Source organism: Lepidochelys kempii, chromosome 5, assembly GCF_965140265.1.
Source record: "Lepidochelys kempii isolate rLepKem1 chromosome 5, rLepKem1.hap2, whole genome shotgun sequence".
NCBI lineage: Eukaryota > Metazoa > Chordata > Testudines > Cheloniidae > Lepidochelys > Lepidochelys kempii.
In genome coordinates, this window is record NC_133260.1 from 5,141,801 (window position 1) to 5,161,528 (window position 19,728).

The window sequence follows — 19,728 nt, forward strand, 5'->3', positions numbered from 1 at the left end:
AGCTGAGTGCTCTCAATTCCTACTGATGTCAGTGGGAGCTAAAGGTGTTCAGGTTTCAGAGTAGCAGCCGTGTTAGTCTGTATTCGCAAAAAGAAAAGGAGTACTTGTGGCACCTTAGAGACTAACCAATTTATTTGCGCATAAGCTTTCGTGAGCTACAGCTCACTTCATCGGATGCATACTGTGGAAAGTACAGAAGATCTTTTTATACCTTTATATCTTTTTATAAAGGTGTTCAGTGGCTTAGCACCTTGTGAGATAAGGCCCAGAGACAAGAGTTAATTCTAGCTCTCACCTCTAATGTTCTAGCTTGTGTGTGCCTAGCACGGCCAGCTATTGCATGGAATGCCAGACATGCTCAACGGCAAGCAACCACATTGCCCACTAGGGACTGCAACCCATAGATACTATCACAGCTACTGGAGATCAGTATTAGCTTAGATTTCTAGAGCAGAAGGTCCTCTGCTCAATGTAGGCATAGACTCATTATGCCACCAAGACCAAGTGTATAATATACTGCTGACCTGCGACGGGTGAGACACAGACCAAAATAAGAGACAACAAAAATAGCAGAGGGAGTTTGAAATTATCAGTTAAATTTTGTTCATCTCTAACACCTTCCATCCCAGGCTCTCAAAGAACTTTGCAAACTTTAAACGTACAAGGTAAGGAAATACAACTCATGTTACAATTGGCAAAGATGAAATGGTTTGCCCAAGTTACCAGAAGGAGTCAGCGAAGCTGGGAATAGAGCCCAGCAGTTCTGGCTACTGCTCTTCTGCTCAAAACTCAGGACCTAATTTTTGTAATTGTATTTTATTATTAAAATGCTCCTTATGCTCCCTTTCTCAATACCGTCCTTCTGCTGTCAGGAGAGGTCAAGGATTCAATTTTCAATAGGACCTGCGGCTGCTCAGCACTTCTGAAATTCAGGGCGTAAGTGACCTGACAAAAGCAACAAGGGGAGTGATCGTCAGTGCAGGGATTTGATCTCAGAGCTCTCTGGTTCATGATTAGATCAGACCATGCTTCTCTACATGAGCTAGGATAACCTAGGGAAGGTAAAAGCACAAGCTCCACAGAAGCTCAGAGTATCTTAACCCCATACAGCAGCTTGGTGTAAAATTTACATTTCTGCACAACCCCCGTTTTATTCTTGTTTAAAGAGCAGCCCAGGTTTCTTTAAAAGTCCCCATTTCCTTCCATGAAAGCATTTACGCTTTGGAACAAAGAAACTGATGCACAGCTCTGAATGCTGCCTGCATCTCCTTATACTCAGCACATTTGCAGGCCTCTTCCAGCTTCAGCCAACGAAAAGCCTGATGCTCATCTGAGAGCTTGATCTCTGTGTTACAGTCGTTCATTTCTGCCAGCCAGTAGATGACTGTTTTGGGTTTGCTTCTGACGATGTATTGCAGTTCCTTCTTAAACCCTTCAATGAGGGTGAACTGACTGGAATTGAGTCCAGCCTCTTCCTGTGTCTCCCGCAGGGCTGTCTGGAGGTCATCTTCACCTGGATCCACATGGCCTGCCGAGGGAGGGGAGAAAAATAAGTTTTTGAGAAGAAAATTGGCTGTTCTGATTGTGTTCGTTCAATTGGCAACAGGGAAAACACATGTGCAGTATCTCATTTGCCATGAAGAACGGCTCACGTGTCCTGTCGTTTAGACCCATTTGCATTAGAGATTGCAGAACACACATTACATTTCAAACCTTTTTATGTCCATCTCAAGGATTAGTGTTCATCCCACATATGCTGACACTGCCAATCAGCACCCAGTGCCCTATATGTGCCAGAAATCTCTTCCCATGTTATTCTCCTCCTTTCCAGTTCTGTGTTCCTATCGGAGCCCTGTACACCTGCAAAGTCCCATATGAAGAGACCATATTTCTGGCTAAGGAGAACAGGATTCATTAATGCTGTGCCTTAAGTGGCTTAGGGCCTGATTCTGCATCTTTTAATCAAGCAAGCAAGCCCATCAAAGTCAGTGGGATGTCTCCCATGAATACAAACTACTCAACAAAAGGGATGCATAAGCAGGCCCTCAGGAACCAGAATGAGGAAGTCAACAAGCCTGATGCTCATGAAGGGCAGCACCAAGCACTTGATCTTCAGTTTTCATCATTGTTTTATATCCAAACATGAAAACTGCTGAGTAGTGAATAAAACTAGGCTTCCCTTCCTGCCCAGGGCATCTAAGCAGTCAGCCACCAAGACTGCTTCACAGACTGGCAAAAAGGGAACTGATGAAGGAAGAAGGCTGCTATATCATCTTATGAGATGTCACAAGCCACGCTAATCTGGACAAGGTCAATACTTGGGTGAAGGACCTCTAAGGAACACCTGGTTTCATGGGTCAGTAGGACATGCTCTTTCCTCTGAATCAGTAGTGAACCATTGGCCTGCTGTGGGCACTGTGCGCAGGAAGTGCCATCTTTCATCCGAGACATGGAAGCGTGGTCCTGAGCACTTATGATCATTAACAACCCCCCTGGCATTTTTAATAAGATAAGGGTGCTAGCCCGTGTCCTGGATCCAACATGGGTACATTACGCCTACCTACATTTCCCCAGGCAGTTTGAATCAGATTTGGAATTCTTCTTCACTTCTTGTCCCAAAATTTTTTGTATGTTGATACAAAATAATTATTATTAGTGTAGCTGTGCAGTGTTAAAGAGGAGCTGTGATTCACCTCCCCTACATGTGGCTGCATTTCAGTGGTGAATCAAGAGATTATGAATACTAGATATACACACACAGTTAGTAATGTTTCTGAAGTGGTTTGGATGGAAGCTGCTGTGTAGCTGTAAGACCAATATCGCTGCAATGGGATGACAGTATGCGGCATGCAGCAGCTTGGAATAAGGGTATTTCTCTTTCCCTCTACAAGCCAGCCCTCTAGCCAGACATGTTACTATTCTAGTTCTTTCCATTCACTCTGGATTCCTCAGGATCACAATTGCCATTTCAAATAGGGATAAATATAACATTCCCAAGTTGTTTTTACTTTCCCTGAGAAAAGCCAGATTTAGTTTTCTCATGAAAATTCCAGACAGGAACATAAATAGAACAAACCAGGCATCGGCTCAGAAAAGCACATGCAACTGGGAGTCAAAGTAACTTTCAGAAGGAAAACAATATAAAGGGCTCAATTCATTCATGGTGTAACTCTATTGGTTTCAAATAGAGGGCTGTAATGGGATGTGCAGCCTCCCAGCCATATATAGAGGGAAAGACTCATTTCATACCACTATTTATAACTACAAGTCTAGGATCAGCAAGGGGACAAACAGGCTCCCAGTAGTGGGCACTAACTTGATAATCTGATAGCAGACATCCTCCAGAAAGGCAGAGGTTGATGTACCAGTTTCTCTAATAATTTCCCTCTCCCTATCACCACCATCTCAAGTTTATTTAGGTTGAAAACACTGCCTTATATCATTTTGTTGAAGCTCAGATACCATGCTGATGGGAGTCAGTAATCCAGATGCTTTTCATCCACCCTTCTTAAGCACAAGGGGCATATGGGCAATGACACCGACTACCCCAGCCAAGGAAATGGAGGAAGGTTATGGTGAAAGTAATGGTAAGACAGCTGTGGCATTATCAGGAGTGAACATGTTTTCTGGACTCCCTTCAGCCTGTCTTTAGGCCTGCTATAGAGACAGCTATAGGTTTTTTTTGGTCCACACCTGATGATGGGGAAAGACAAAGACCCAGATCCTCAAAGGGAAATCAGTTAAAGTTAGGAGCCTAATACCTCTGAAAATCTGGGTGAGGGAGTCTGTGTTGATTTCTGCCCCTGGATCTGCAGCCTTCAGTGTGACTGATCACAGGGTGTTGTGCACAACACCTGCAGAGTCCAGAGCTGCCCTCAAGTGGCTCTGCTCTTTTTCCCCAGCGAGAACCAGAGACATGAGTGGGATCATTCTGCCTTTGTCCCAAGATCTCTGCCATGTGTACTATAAAGCTCAGTACACCTTCCCCTCCTTTTACGTACGCATGCAAGGCGGCTATGGGGGATGTGGTATTGAAAGCATCACCTGCATGAAGTCCTGCTGTAGCATGATGGTGAGCTTCAGATGGTACAACATGCAGTAGCCTGTGCATGAAAGGCCAATGAGAGTACATCACACCGGGGCTCCCTGCTCTCCAGTGACTCCCCATCTGAGACCCAATCCATTTAAAGGGTTAGGCTGTCATGCCATTAGGCTGTGGGAGGACAGTTAGCTCTACATCTGTCTACTCATCAGGTTCAGCTGACAGTGTCAGTTTTCAAAGTATTTAGCTGAACTTGGGACTCACATCACAGAAGATGTAGTTGATGCTGGTAGGCTAAGCAAAGCATCCGGAGACGATGAAGCAGAGCTCAGCCTGCCTTTTGGTATTTGGAAGTACAAAGTGATACAATGGGGCTGGAAGCTGCACAAGTTATTTTTAAAAGATTAAAAAACAGCGGTGGCCCAAAGTGGCTTTTCCAACCAGGTGCTCTTGGCAAAATGGTTATGACTTTTTCTTTCAAACCTGGACCTTGCCACTTTTATCCATGACTTCATCACCTCCAGATTCTATCAGTGCAATGTGCTCTACCTATGTCTGAAGCCCACTCAGCAACTGCAGATATTGCAGAACGCAATGGCTCATTCACTTAGTATTCCAGGATCTGCAATGGCTACCAGTTTGTTTCCAGACAAAATTAAAAGTTGCCATAATGGTATGGACCTAAAAAGTCCTAAATGGTGTGGCTCCTGGCTATCTGAAGTGCCTCTATATCCCTTTGGGATACTGTGGCAGCTAGGATCAGCTGGAACATTTGTGGCTAATGTCAGGGCATTCTTGATGAGGAATGCTCAATCATGGAACTCCCTTTACGCAGTGGATGGTAGCAGTCCAGAGTGTTGGCTTTCAGGCACACTGCAAATTCTACTTACCAATGTTTTTGGCTCAGAGGATCCGGGGAGAGGTTTGCATACCTTTTTCTTTATATGGGGCAGAGTTGCACTGAGATTATGCTACGAGATAGTTTTGGTTAGTGCACTGTACAAAATAAAAATTTATCTAGGTGTGGTCAGTGTGTGCGGCATCGTGTCTGGGATATCCAGAACTATCAAGAGAGAATAAAATCTGAAAGTTAAAAGTTATTTCTGCATTGAATACTCCCCACCGCCAGTGTCTGAGGGAGGTTTAACCAAATGCCTTCTCTGCCATTCACCTTGAGTGATGAGTAAGGCTACGATTTAGTCATGGAGGTCAGGGCAGTCATGGATTCCGTGACTTTACCGGACCTCTGTGACTTCTTCAGCTTCAACTGTCAGCAGCTGAAGCCAGCTGGAGGCAGAACTATGCGCCCCTGGCCTGCAGCTGGGGCCAGATCTGGGGCCATGCACTCCAGACCCACAGCTTACAGTGGTTGCTGGAGCAAGGGCTGTGTGCCCCTGCCCTGTGGCTTGCAGCAGGGGCTGCACCCCCTGCACCATAGCCGGGGCTGCAGTGAGGGCTATGGGCCCCCTCCTCGGCTGTACACCTGTGGCGGGAGTTGGAGCTGGGACTGTGTGCCTCTGCCCTGCAACTGCTGCCAGCTCCAGAATGGGGGCTGTGTCCCTGCCATGGCGAGGGGCTCGGCCTATCAGTTTTCCCCACAGCCCCCAACAGGACTCCAGCTGTTATTCCTCCCCCGACCCGGTTATTTTTAGTGACATCACAGACAGGTTACGGGCTCCCGTGAATTTCTGATTATTGCCCATGACAAAATCTTAACCTTAGTGATGAGCCTCTGTACTACGCCCCAGGGCATTGCCAGTGCCTGCCTCCCTCCCATTTAGTTATGCCCATTCTACTCATCATAGAGCTTGGGCTAATGCAAACCCAAGTCTAGCCATTGCCCAAGCTTCAGTGCAGGATAAGGTGCACGCAGTTCGATAAAAGGTGGGTGACACAGCTCTGGTGCTAATATAGTTAATTGTCTCAGTTGCCCCAAAAGACTGGTAGCCATTAGACTATTTGCCCTTAGAGGTCTTTACATTCTGTAATGTCTCTGGTTCTTGGATACAAGGAACATTAGCGTTGATTTCTTAGCGTTATTGGAACAATCACCTTTTGGAGGGGTCCAGTGATTTGTGCCATAGGATGTCTGCAGAAGAAGGTATTCAATGTTGTCACCGACTTTAGAAGAAGGGGATCCCGCCTGTAGCCTCCTGTAAATTATCAAGCCACATGCTCTTAGAGCCATGGTCCTCCTACTAACTGCAATGAGAGCAAATATGAATGCAGAGGATTAATCATTACAAACAGGAATAACAAGCACTGTAATGCAGCATCTACGGAGGCAATTGCGCTAGATGTGAAGTATGTGATGGGGTAACACCCTTATTGAACCAGAAGTGAGGGGGAAGAGAGCTGATTTGCTCGACAAACTGTCAATCACCCAGAGAGACGGCAGAGACTTCCTTTCTCTGCAGGATTCTGAGTAGGGAAGCCCTCTGTAAAACTTCTGTCTCCATCTCAGCTATAGTTATAATTTTAGGACTGGTTATCTAGAGGAAGCCAGGCCTGTTATAAGAAATAGGGAGTAGTCTGGATGGGTAAATGAACTGATAATATATTATAGAAAAGTGTGTTTTGCTTGTTGGGTTTTTTTCTGTTTTAAAATATATTTTTGTTATTACTTTTTGTTAAACTCCTCTGAACTGGCCCCTGGTGATTTGTTTGGCCAACCTAGCTATGGCACTCTGCTAGAGTTCAGATGGACACCTCAAAGTTATCCATGATGTTTATCTCCAGCATGCATGAAGACATGCACATAACAATGTCAGTAGTTATAGTTAAACCTCTGCCTAGCAGAGTGAAAGCATATCCTCTTCCCTCAGACTTGAAACCACGAAGTCACGAACTACATAAAACCTGACACAAAAATCAAGCAAGCTCAACTGGTTCCACCTGTCTGAGCATGAAATCTTAGCAGTTAACTACAAACCATAAAAAATGTTGGAAGAGAAGAGAATAAAACAAAGGGAAATTAATGACAAGTACTCAGTTTCTAAGTCTTCTATCCTCAGAGACTCCTTACACCTTAAAACTTACGGGAAATAGCACTGTATTAGACAAGCTATTTTCCAGACGTGACACAGTTTGCGCAGGGCTGGCCAGCAAGTCAGTGGCAGAAGTGAGAAAGGAAAGCCCAGTGGCCCAGGACCCGTTTCCATGGCTCTAGCCACTAGATTGTAATGTAAAAAGGCACAGAAGTAGTTTAAACCCTAATTTGATGTTCAGTGCCACATTTAAATAATACATTTGAAACATGTAATGTTTCATGTTTAGATTGTTTAGTAGTATACAGAGGTGATACTGTCACCTCCATTTTACAGATGGGAAAACTGAGGCACAGAGAGGGGAAGTGACTTGTCCAGGAAGCTATGGCAGTCCCAGGTTAGTATCCAGCTGTCCTGACTAACCAGTAGCACGGCTGCTCCCCTACTGTTCAGTTGTTGTCAATAGGCTGCAAGCTATGCCAGTATTTGCACCCATTAATAAGGCACCTGTGGTACGAGGATAATCAGCAAAGCTCTAAGATTTGTATGTATCCATTCTGGAGGATCTGAAATCATTAGGAGCGATACTACCTGCTCTTCAGGACTGTAGCAACGCAAACCAATTATGTAAGCTATTAGCACCATCTCCTATACATGCCTGGAAATTCCATGCTTCAAGAGTATGGAAGCTAGACCTGGGAATAACCTCCACTCTGAAACCTGCCAACAATTCTCAGTTGCAAAGCACATCTGTGTCAAAACAAACATGTCTAGCTGTGAGTTGTGTCTAGAAAGCAGAAACCAGCCCTCCTGCGAAACAGGTGTAAGCAGAACTAGCCCTGGTGTGTATTAACCTGCAAACATGTCCCCCACCGCCAGCTGGTTCATTCTAAACATCTACCCGGGACTTAAGCTCTTTGCACCCTATGTGCATACTCAGAGCTTTTAAGACCAGAAGGAACCATTATATCATCTCGTGAGTCTGACCTCCTGTATAACACAAGACAGAAAATCTCACCCAGCCATTTCTCCATCAAGCACACATGACTCAAGTCCGCTCACCATACTTTTCAAGGACAATTTAACACTACGCCTCTTCAACCTCCCTCTCATTCTTATACTTCTCACAGAGCCAAGAAAAAGCAGTCGGCGCGTGAAGGGAATAACACTTTGCATTTCGAGAGTTCATCACCTACAGATATTAACTGATTCATCCTCCAACCCTCCATGAGCTCTCCGGCTGCCCAGCTCTGAATGCAGTGCCGCTGCCAGCAGCAGCACAGAAGTAAGGGAAGCAGTAACAACCCCCTCTACAATAACAATGCGAACCTCCCCACAACTCCTTTTTGGGTCAGGACCCCTACAATTACAACACTGTGACATTTCAGATTTAAATATCTGAAATCACGAAATTTACAATTTTTAAAACCCTATGATCATGAAATTGACCAAACTGGACCATGAATTTGGTAGGGCTCTATCCATGAGGGAGGTAAGTGCTGTGATTCCCGTTTAACAAAGAGCAGTAGAGAGACATCACTCTCTCTGATGGAGCTGGCTGTATCATTTGTAAGTCCCCAAAAACCCACAGGAGAATTAGGCAGGGAGTAGCCTCACCCTCTGCTCCCACCAACTGCCAGCTAGCTCCTAGCATGCAGTGTTCTGACTTGAACCAAGAAGGTAAAAGTGCTTACTGGAGACACAGAGTTCAAGGCAGGGTATGAAACAGAGAGACTTTTAGGTAGAGGTGGAGCAGTACACACTGAAAAGTGATGGGAAGTGGCTTAGACCACTTGCATGGTAGGAAGTGGGGGAACCAGGCTGCTCCACTGAGAGAAGAATAGTGTACATGGGGAACAGAAGGAGGAGCTGGCTTGCTGGAAGTTGAGTAGGAGATGCAGAGAGAAGAGGAGATCCAGGTTGCGCAGAGAAATAATATCTACCTCTTCTATAGTGCTTTAACTAGCTCCAGGGCCAGCCAGGTCAGTAGCAGAGCTGGGAAGAAAACTCAGAAAACGTGATTTTATTATGATTCTTGCACTATGTGGTGTGTTTTTTAAAGCCACATGGAAATATGTATCCGATGAAGTGAGCTGTAGCTCATGAAAGCTTATGCTCAAATAAATTGGTTAGTCTCTAAGGTGCCACAAGTCCTCCTTTTCTTTATGGAAACATGAGACACTCAATTTTCATTTACAGCTAAAGAGTAAGAATCTAATCCAGACCGTGGTGCAAAGCTTGAAAACATGACTCCTGGGGCACAAGCCCTGGAAGGCAGGTACAAAAGAACTCCAGCTGCATTGTGTTTTTAGACGCCTCGTCATGGTTTTCAAATCAATCCCATGATTTTCTGGGGCCTGACCCATGATTTTTGAAAATGTGGCCTTGCAATGCTAGTAACGGGAGTGGTAGGATCGGAGGGGGTCTGGAACTCTTTGGTCAGGGCAATGCTGGGAAGAGGAAGGGTCTGGGTGCTCTGGGTCAAGAGAGCAGTGCCCACGGGCTAGGAAACAAGGGGTGTGTGCCCCACAGATTGAACCAGGGCAGCGCACTGTGAAAAGTATGTGCCAGTAAACTGAGAATGGAGGGGCTGGGTCCCCCACTCCCACAACAGTGTTAACTCTCCCACTCCCCCCGCTCTCTCCTCCAATCAACCCCAGTGCCCCCCCCCTCTGCCCTACACTACTCCAATCAACCCCAGTGCCCCCAATCAACCCACAGGCCCCGCCCCCTCCTGCCCCAATCAACCCCAGGCCCCCCCCCCCGCCCCCTACTGCCCCCATCAACCCCAGGGCCCCCCCTCTGCCCCAATCAACCCACAGGGCCCGCCCCCTCTGCCCCCATCAACCCCAGGCCCCCCCCACCTCCTACTGCCCCAATCAACCCACAGGGCCCGCCCTCTCTGCCCCCATCAACCCCAGGCGCCCCCCATCAACCCCAGGCGCCCCCTACTGCCCCCATCAACCCCAGGGCCCCCCCTCTCTGCCCCCATCAACCCCAGGGCCCCCCCCGCCCCAATCAACCCACAGGGCCCGCCCTCTCTGCCCCCTACTGCCCCAATCAACCCCCCCTCTCCCCCACACTGCCTCAATCAACCCCAGGGTCCCTTCTTTCCCCCTCCCAATCACTCCCAGGCCCCCCTCTCTCCTACCCCACCCCACCCCACCCCTCCCCTCTCTCACTTGGCTCCCGGCTCCTGCTCTTCCAGGCCAAGAGGAACAGCGCTAAGGGGCGAGGCTGATACAGACTGACACTAGCCTCAGCCAATCACACATGGAGGGAAGAGCCAATGGGAGGGCTCGATTTGGGACGCTCTGGATGGGATTTGGCAGCTCGCGCGGTCCGTCACACACCCCTAGCTTCCGATTGGTCAGCTGGGAAAACTCCGCCCCTTCCTTTGCGTCCCATTCGCTTGTTCCGGGCCCGGGCGGCGCCAGCCCGGGCGCGAGCGTTCGAACCGGGCAGGCGGCGTTGCTATGGGGACGCGGCCTAGTCGCTGCTGCCCGAGCCTGCGTGGGGTGGGAGTCACGAGTCTGCCGGGCTCTAGCCCCGGGGCAGGCGGGAACGGTGCTGCCCGCAGGTAAGTTGCACGGGGGCTCCTGGGGTCAGAGGACAGCGGGGTCAGAGGGCGGGGGGGGGGGGTTAGGGTGCAGCTGCCAGAGAGACGATGGGCCCAGTGGGCCCTGACCGGTCTTGGTCCTGGGCGTTACCGTGGAGAGAGCGGGGCCCGGTTCCGAGCGTCGCGCAAACAAGCAGGTCAGGTGGGGCCCTTTCCCTGGACAGCCCTGGCCGTGGAGATGGTGGGTCCGGATGCCTGTCTCCATCCCAGCATTAGCAGGCATGTTATGCGTCCCACTGAGCTGGTGACTGTCACCAGCGGGTCCCCCACTGCCGCAGACACCAGGAGCCCCAGGTCTGCCCCTGCCCTTTCTCAGAATGGGTGACGCCCTGGAGACAATGGGTCCTAGGTGGTGCTGCCCCATCTCATAGAGACACAGAGTCCAAGGCCAGCCGCAGCGACCACCAGATCAGCAAGTCTGACCCCTGCTTAGCACAGGCCACCCAGCTCCCGGCACGCGAAATGAGACCAAAGTATTATAGCCTACAGACAACCAGAGTGTTATGTGACACAGGCAGAGAGTGGGAGGGACTCCGGCCCAATAGCAGGGAAATATTGACGTGAGATACACCCAGGTAATCCTGGCAAGTGACCCACACCTGCATGCTGCAGAGGAAGGTGAAAAACCCCCAAGGTCCCTTCCAGTCAGACCTGGAGGGAAATTGCTTCCCAGCATATGGGAACACTGGTGTTGAGAATATGGATTCTAGGGGGCACTACCCCATTGTGATCCAGGTGCCATCACAGAGCTGCCAACTGCCTTCGGGCAGTGCCCTGTCTCGACCCTCTGCTATTGCCAAGCCAATGGGTCTCATCAGGCCCTGCCTTATTTCACTGTGGATATCGCCCTGTGGAGACAGGATCTCAGCAGGTGCTGCCCCATCTTGATCTGACCGTCACCACAGAGATGATGGGTACCAGTGGACACTGCCCCATCTCAGTCTGAGCTTTGCCAGGAAGGTGACAAGTCCTAGTGGATGCTCCCCATTGTTTGTTCAGTTTGAGTGTCGCGAAGGATGTGACTGCTGGACCCAGTGTGGAATGCTCTGCCTCGATCCTCTTGGTTATCCTGATGTATTGTGGCTCCTGCAATCTCAGGTGGGCTGCCACCTTCCCATTTCTATTAAGGAAACCAGATTGGCTGCAATTTGCTCTACTTTATCCAAATGAGGTCAGGCCCATGGATTCCTTCCAAGTTGTGAACATGACACCTAGCATGGCCATTTGCCTGCTCAGATTTATATTCAGCTCATTATGACAGGATGTTTATTTAGATTGTAAGCTCTTTGGGGCAGGGACTGTCTCTTTCTTCTGTTTATGCAGTGCCTGGCACAATGGGATCCTGGTCCATGACAGGCTGTGAGGAGCCACATAATATAAAATTATTAAGAATAATAGTAGAGATAAAAGGCTTTTTGTCTCAAAGCATCTGGCACATGGATATGCTGACACACACCCAGGAATCACTGAAATGCAGCCTGCTGAGGGAAAAGGCCTAATAGATGTTTGAAATAGATGCTGTTAAGTTAGACAACATATTTATAACAATTATGCTTCTTCTCACATACTCTGAAGGAGTTCTCAGACATACCCAATCTGTCTACCTTTATGGCCCCCACCATGTCTGAGTGCCTGGTACTTTCTCTTTGTGTGCACTAGCAATAGCGACCTGGTCACGTTCATGTACCTCTCTGAACACCATATGCCCTCTTTCCCATTCACTCTGTAAGTGCACTGTGCAATGAGATGAACTGCTCATAATTGTCCGACCGAGAGCGTCTCCATGACAGAGCCTAAATTGATTCTGGATTTTTTTTCTTCTCCACTGAACTAAAAAATCTAAGCAATTGGTGAAATGTGGGGGCTCTTGAGTTGGGGAAACTATAAATACAGAGGAAGCTGGTTGCTATGAAACTGAACTCAGTAAACACGTACACAAAGTGAAAGGGTAACTGCAGACATACAGCACCTTGCCTTTAGGTGGTTACAAAACGAAGCAAACATTCTTAACCACTTGGAAGCTTTGCCCGCAAGAGGAGCCAAGGCGCAATTTTCAAATAATCAGCACCCTAATATAACCCACAGATTATTTTTCATTAGCATGTGGTTGAATATTAGACATTTCCCATCTCCATTCAGCTGCTGTTTTAAGCAGTTGTCGAGTATCAGCTGTGGAATGGAGTCTTTTCTGCTGAGGTCATCAGCCTATAATTAATAAGAGAGAATGATTATAATAATTAGCAGGCTTTTGTAAATTAAAAAAACCCTCATTTATTTCAAAAGAACAAAATTAGTGTTTGGTTGGGGCTTTTTAATCAGTTTCAGATCACACTTAAATTTAGTGGTAGTCCAGCTACCAGACTGGGGCACGACGATTAATGTATCAGTAACATCGGGATTAGGAAACTTGGTGTATGGGGAGGATAGAAATAGCTTTTCGTTGTCCAGATGTAAAATGTTTATCGGATAACGTGGAAGATATATGCTCCTCTTCCAAATGCTTTTCTCATACTAGAATCTGTAAACAGTTGTCCTTTTCCAGTATTCAGCTTTCTTCCCTGTTTCTTCAAAATGGGCTTATATAATTCTTGTTCCAGCAACAGACAGAAGTATATAATATCAAGGTGCATAAGTACACCGTGAGTTGCATGGTATAATAGTGTGGCCTTGTAAATGATAAATATTTTATATCTACAAATCACATAGCTAATTTATGGAAAATTGTGCTCATATTACTGTTACCCCATTCCCTCTCACACTTTTGCACCTGTTTTGTTCCCGCCCCCACCTGTTGCATTTTGTATTCACTATAATTGTGAGCTCTTTGTTGGAGGGACTGTCCTTTATTATATGTCTTGTACAGTGCTTAGCACAATGGAGCCTTGCCATGGCTGGCACCTCTAGCCACTGATGTAATACAGATAATAATAATTGATAAAATAATAGGGAGCTACAAATGGTCAGAGAAGTGTAAAATACCTTGCAGAGTGTAATGGGATAATGCACTTGCCCAGTGGTGCGCAAACTTTTCCAGTCGCACTCCCGCTTACCGTTAATGGAATCTGTCCATGCCCACCCTCCCCCCACATTACTGCACAACCAAGACTTCCTCAGCAACGGAGCTTGGCTGAAGGTGGAGCTGAGGGCAGAACTGGGGATGGGGGAGGAGCTGGGGCTAGAGGCCGAGCTGGTCTGAGAGTGGAGCAGGGGGGAGGAGTGGAGCTGGGGGTAGAGTGGTGCTGGGGACGTATCTGGCGTGAAGGAGGAGCTGGGCTTGGAGGTGGAGCAGGACTGGGGGCTGAATGGGATCAGAGGCGGAGCTGGTCTGGGGGCAGAGTGAGGCTGGAAGCATGGCCGCTCACTCCCCACTGTTGTGGGGGCTGGGCCAGGCCCTGCCACATACCCTCTTGAACATTCCTCTGTGCCCCCCTAGGCATATCCCACAGTTTGGGGACCACTGCACTAGCCTTTCACCTTTAGAGTCCTGAGTTCATATTCAGCCTTGGGCTACAGCTGAAAATCAGTTTGGAGTTCAAAGAAGCTGAAGCTGGAGTGAGATCTACGAGGTCATGTAGTTTATCTCCACCCTTGCACCCTAGGCCAATGCAGAACTGTCTGGCTAGACTGGTCTCATTCTAGTCCCCTATTTATATACTTCATAAAACCACCAAGAACTTTGGCATGATTGGCAGTCTGTGCTCAGGAGAGGTTCAGGGCTGGAGCAGTATTGTTGCAGATGACAAGTGAGATGTGTTGGTAGAACTGAGAGCTGTAGAGGTAGCATGCATAAGACTTGCCTGTTCTGTTTCCCAGTTCCTCTCTTTCATGAACTTGTTTTTAAAAAGTAGTTTAAAAAGCCAGGGATACTGCAGTGCTAGGCACCATGCAAATACATAGGCAAACAAGGTACTCATATGTTGTAAGACATAGATCGCCAACTATTAGTTAACCTTGTCTGACATCAACTAAAATCACCATGAGTAAAACATTAACAATTAAACTGTCATTAAGATTTAGAGAGACAAGGTGGGTGATGTAATATCTTTTATTTGACCAATTTCTGTTGGTGAGGGAGACAATTTTCAAGCTTACCTCACCCACCTTGTCTTTCTAATATCCTGGGACCAACATGGCTAGAACAACACTGCATACATTAAGCTTTAGAGTTAACATCCCACTGCCTTACACCTGTTGATTTGAAAGGCATCATTGCATTGGTTCACATTTTTAAGGTTGTCACCACTTTGTGTCTCCATTTCCCCATGTCTGAAATGGGGATAAAGATACTCTGGTTTGTAAAGTACTGTGAGAGCTGTGGGGGAAAAGGTCTATGAGAGCTAATTTACTAAAGTTATGGCTCTGATCCTAGATCACAATTTTGTGGCAAGAGGTAGATTGTCTAGCAAATTCCCTGGCTTCAGAAAACAAAGTTTCCATTGGCGTCCACTTCCGTTGCCCAGCTTTTCTCTATCTGTATGTCTTTTTTTTTTTTTTTTAGAAAAGCAAAAATCTAATACCACACACTGGAATTCTTTTCTGATGACAAACCATTCACGGTGTGATTCTATGGTTCTGATGCCACCGTGATGTAAAACTAAAGTACTGTGTTACATCACTATTTATCTATTGTTTTGCTTATATGTATATTAGCCATCTGTTCCAGGAAGTATAACAGGCACAGGATTGTCAGAAGATAAGTTCATAGTATAAGAAAACATGTAGCAGTTTACACTAAGTTTTGGATATAGGTTATGATGATATTGATTTATATTCTCATAATGCTTTTCAACTTACATATATTAGTACTGAAATGGAGTCAAATGGTTATTTGGCACACAGCACTGCACTCTGTGTGTGTAACACTTTGGCACAGGACTCTTTGCCACTTTGGCTGAGGACATTCCAGCAAGCCCCTCTTATACCAAAATGCCATGGCATTTTTAATGTCCATGCACAGCAGACAGGCCGTCATTTTTTAAGATCTTGTCTGAAAGACCGCAAAATATATAAATAAATTGTATGGAACTCAGTTTACCTTTCATGTAAGATAATGGGCTGAACTGTCTCTAAGCCAGAGATCTTGGGTGTTTCAAATCTGAGACTTAGATGAGTCAATAACTATCCCTCTGTCAGGTTGCATGTATACTAATAACTAGAGTGCTGTGGGTAACGGACTCAATGTATTTCGTTTTTTATATGACAGGCCTGCTTCAGTGTCTTTTGTCAAAGCAACTGTGTCACTTTGCATGAGAAGAGTGTGAGCATTACAAAATAAAGCTGAATCTTTGTGCCATCTAAAGATGTGAATGACAACCACTTTGAATTGTAAAGAGCTGCAAAATGTCCAGTGTTTCTATGAAGAACAGAAATCTAAAACAAATTGAGTGACAAATTGCTCCCTACACCTGATGTGGCTTGACCTTATAAATATGTTTTGATAGAAAACTCTACTTGCACAGAAACAGCTCCCCTTTTTCCAAATGTATTTCATAGTCGAGTATTTTAACAGATCCTAGGTTTGGGGCTTGATCCTGTTCCCAGTGAAACCAGTGGGAGTTGTGCCATTTACTTCAATGGGAGCAAGATCAGGCTTTGATATTAAAATATTGTAATGAAGTATGTTGTTTTAGATTTTTGCTTGAGAGAACATCATTGCCGGAGGTGTACAAAATGAAAGTACTTGCATCCTGAGGAAAACTCAGAAGACTGATGGTTATTCATGATAGAAAAATCAGGGAAGTCTCCTTCACCAGCAGATGGCACTGGAGTTAACAATGTACTGTTTCTAGAAAACATGTTAATTATTGGACTAGCCCCCCCTCAAGAAATGAAACAAGAAAGCAATTTTCTTGAAGAATTGAATTTTTTTTTTTGAAAATCAAAATTGTACTCTTCTTGAAGCCTAAAAAAATATTACATAAATTAAATTATCCTTTTGTGGGGAAGAAGCCATTCAACTCTTTGTACACTTCATCGTGGAATATATATAAAAACTTAATTTCTTACAGAATCTTGGAATTTTTTTAAAAAAACTCATAACTTCTGTACCCAGGCAAGTCTGCCTGTTTTCCCTTCTTCTTCCACTCTTCACAAAACTGAACCCAGTTCAGTTATATGGGAGTAAATATTGTAACTGGCTTTTGTGCTGTTGTTTATGTGTTTGTGTTTAATATTATATATAATTAAAGATGGTAAATATAATCTATAGCATAATCCTGCACTGGCCAATGGGAAATGGAAAACATGGAATCTAACAGATCTTTTCCATTTTGAATGTCTATGATTCTCGGCATCTGAAATTAGTTTGCCAGCCTTGTGTTCCATTTACTCTTTTCATCACACAGACAAGGTCATCTGTATTAGTGAGTGAGATCCTAACTAGAGTTACTGTTTGAACATATAGGCTGGGATAATGATGGCTTAACTTTTCTCCCATTAACTTCCAAAATAGTAGAGTTAGCGGAATGCTGAGTGCTTTTGAACATTCCACCCATACTGTATATGGTGGCTAGACTACTTGAGCTGTTGGATTCCTCACACCTTTCTCTTTTAATTCTCTATTCTATTTTTTTTCTGAGGAACTAATAATCTCAGCAGCAGCTCTATCTTTACTTGGAATATCCCACAGAAATATTGATTAGGACTCCCCATTTAACAGTGGTTTTGCCTTCAAACTTCTTAAGTTTTATTGCTCAACCACTGGTAATTTTATTCTGGTTGAGCCGTCTTTATAAATCAGACCCCTGCTCCTAAGTCTAATGCAGCTTTTAAATTTCTGTAATATCCTATTCAGTCAGCATATTATTAGACAGAAGGTATATTTTTACTAGACAGACTTAGTTTGCCATTGATTTTAATGATAGCAGGTGAAGATTTGGGTTTTTTTTCCAGCAAATTAATTTTCTTAAACAATATATTACTGTGGAAATGAATGTAACCAGCATTACTGGGGGGGAAGGCTTTTAGTAACACACAATTTCTTATTTGTAGGATGATGTTAACAGTTAAAAGTCTCCAGTCAGGACTGAGGCCCCTGTTTTTAGGTTCTGTCCAAACATCTAGAAAGATATTTTCCTATATTCAGTAAGCAAAGGATATAGATAGTGTTAGCATTTGTTTGTCTTATAAAACAAGTAAGAATTTTTGCAGATGTTAATCATGCTGGAAATAAACATTTGCAAAATACATCATGGTAGGAAGGCAAAGGTTTGAGAACTGAGAGTAATTTTCACATATTTAACTACGATGCCGGATATTTTTTGAATATTTCCAGAAAACCTGAGTATGGAGTTCCAATAATTTTGTACAGATTTGGAGACTCTACAATACATTTCAGTTTATCAATAATAAGTTCCTGTCAAATACAGCTGAGAAAATGCAAATGGTACACAGAATACACAGGAAATCTAAACTTAAAAAAGAAAGCATGTAACTATGTCTATGCTGTAGTGTGTGTATTCTATATATAATACATATAATAATGCTTAGTCTTTTAGGCTTGATCTTTGAATCTGTCTTTATCCATTTCTTATACTTTTGTTAATTAATCATGGGTATCAGTAGGACCACATGCCTGGACATTAAGTTGAGCATCTAAAATTAGGCATGTTACATTCTGTAGCTGGTGGACTGTGTTTCAGTAGCCTGTGGCATTCATTGAGTAGACATCACAAGTGCAGGGAGTCTGCAGCAGTAAGTGACTGAAGATATGTGTATATCTCTGTATGGTATTTTATTGTACGTTTCTGTATGTATAGAAATAATTTGCTTGCCCTTTATTTGGTATATTTTTTCCAGTTACTACATTTCATAATGTTAGACAGTCCAATCTATGGCAGCCTGGATTTTAACTTGTGCCTATCCTAGTTGTAGATAATAACATCTATAGATAGCTGGGGAAATGCTATGTTTTTTCTTTGTTACCTTTGTCAGCTATGTATGGATCTAACGTTTCATTTGTGTGATTTCTAATAGAGCTTAATTGAAGATGGCATCATATCTGTACGAATGCCTTTGTGAGGCAGAACTTGAAAAATATTATCCTCAGTTTGTTGCCCTGGGCCTTCAGAAGATAGATGAACTAGCCAAGATTGCCATGAAAGATTATGCCAAACTAGGGGTCCATAACATGAATGATCGCAAGCGCCTCTTTCAACTCATTAGAATTATCAAGATTATGCAGGAAGAAGAGGAAGGCGCAGAAACGACCAAGCACGATTTTCAACCATGTGACCTCTACGTCCAACCTCAGGTGACCAGGTCAGGTCCTCGTAGACAACTACATTTTGAGTCCCTCTTTGAGAAAAAGGGTGGAACAGTTAAAGACTGTGAACTTGAATTGCAGAGTTTCTCTGATTTCTATGCTAACAAAGAGAAGGAAAGTTTGGTGAAAATGTTAGGACATGTTCTACCAGGAGACTCAGCGGACAATAAAATAACCAGAAGAGACATTCTGACTGTTCCTGGAACATGCACACAAAATGAACTGGACTGTCCTACAATATATTCATCAAATAACATTGTCCCTCTGTTGGGGGATTCTGAAGCTCCGATCATACAAAGAGTAACTCATATTTCCGGGTATAATTATGGACTACCTCATTCTTGTATCAGGTAATAACCATTAATTTTTATTTCATAGACTCATAGAATATTAGGGTTGGAAGAGACCTCAGGAGGTCATCTAGTCCAGTCCCCTGCTCAAAGCAGGACCAACACCAACTAAATCATCCCAGCCAAGGCTTTGTCAAGCCGGGCCTTAAAAACCGCTAAGGATGGAGATTCCACCACCTCCCTAGGGAACCCATTCCAGTGCTTCACCACCCTCCTAGTGAAATAGTGTTTCCTAATATCCAACCTAGACTGCAACTTGAGACCATTGCTTCTTGTTCTGTCATCTGCCACCACTGAGAACAGCCTAGCTGCATCCTCTTTGGAACCCCGCTTCAGGTAGTTGAAGGCTGCTATCAAATCCTCCCTTACTCTCCTCTTCTGCAGACTAAATAAGCCCAGTTCCCTCAGCCTCTCCTCGTAAGTCATGTGCCCTAGCCCCCTAATCATTTTCATTGCCCTCCGCTTGA

The 19,728-nt window shown here is 45.0% G+C and overlaps 2 protein-coding genes across 2 annotated transcripts in view; one reads left to right on the top strand and one right to left on the bottom strand.

Annotated features, from left to right (window-relative positions):
- Positions 1–114: 114 nt before the first annotated feature.
- Positions 115–10,265, bottom strand: NUDT2 (nudix hydrolase 2). The gene is made up of 3 exons (XM_073343384.1): positions 10,212–10,265; positions 6,095–6,244; positions 115–1,528 (listed from the first exon to the last, which is right to left on the bottom strand). Exons 2-3 carry the CDS (start codon positions 6,228–6,230, stop codon positions 1,215–1,217), a joined length of 450 nt encoding a protein of 149 aa, XP_073199485.1. The 5' UTR covers positions 6,231–6,244; positions 10,212–10,265; the 3' UTR covers positions 115–1,214.
- A 191-nt stretch (positions 10,266–10,456) lies between these two features.
- KIF24 (kinesin family member 24) overlaps positions 10,457–19,728 on the top strand; it is a 40,963-nt gene continuing 31,691 nt past the window's right edge. The window contains exons 1-2 of the mRNA XM_073343385.1: positions 10,457–10,609; positions 18,623–19,261. Coding sequence (XP_073199486.1) covers positions 18,636–19,261 — 626 coding nt within the window. The 5' untranslated portion in view covers positions 10,457–10,609; positions 18,623–18,635. The remainder of the gene's footprint in view (positions 10,610–18,622; positions 19,262–19,728) is intronic.

What these genes read in the sequence shown, in the direction of transcription:
- NUDT2 (XM_073343384.1), bottom strand. Translation starts at nt 6,230, where the DNA reads ATGGCTCTAAGAGCATGTGGCTTGATAATTTACAGGAGGCTACAGGCG. An exon ending in TCACTGGACCCCTCCAAAAG is followed by an intron (nt 1,529 to 6,094) that starts GTGATTGTTCCA and finishes CTCCCTCGGCAG; the next exon opens with GCCATGTGGATCCAGGTGAA.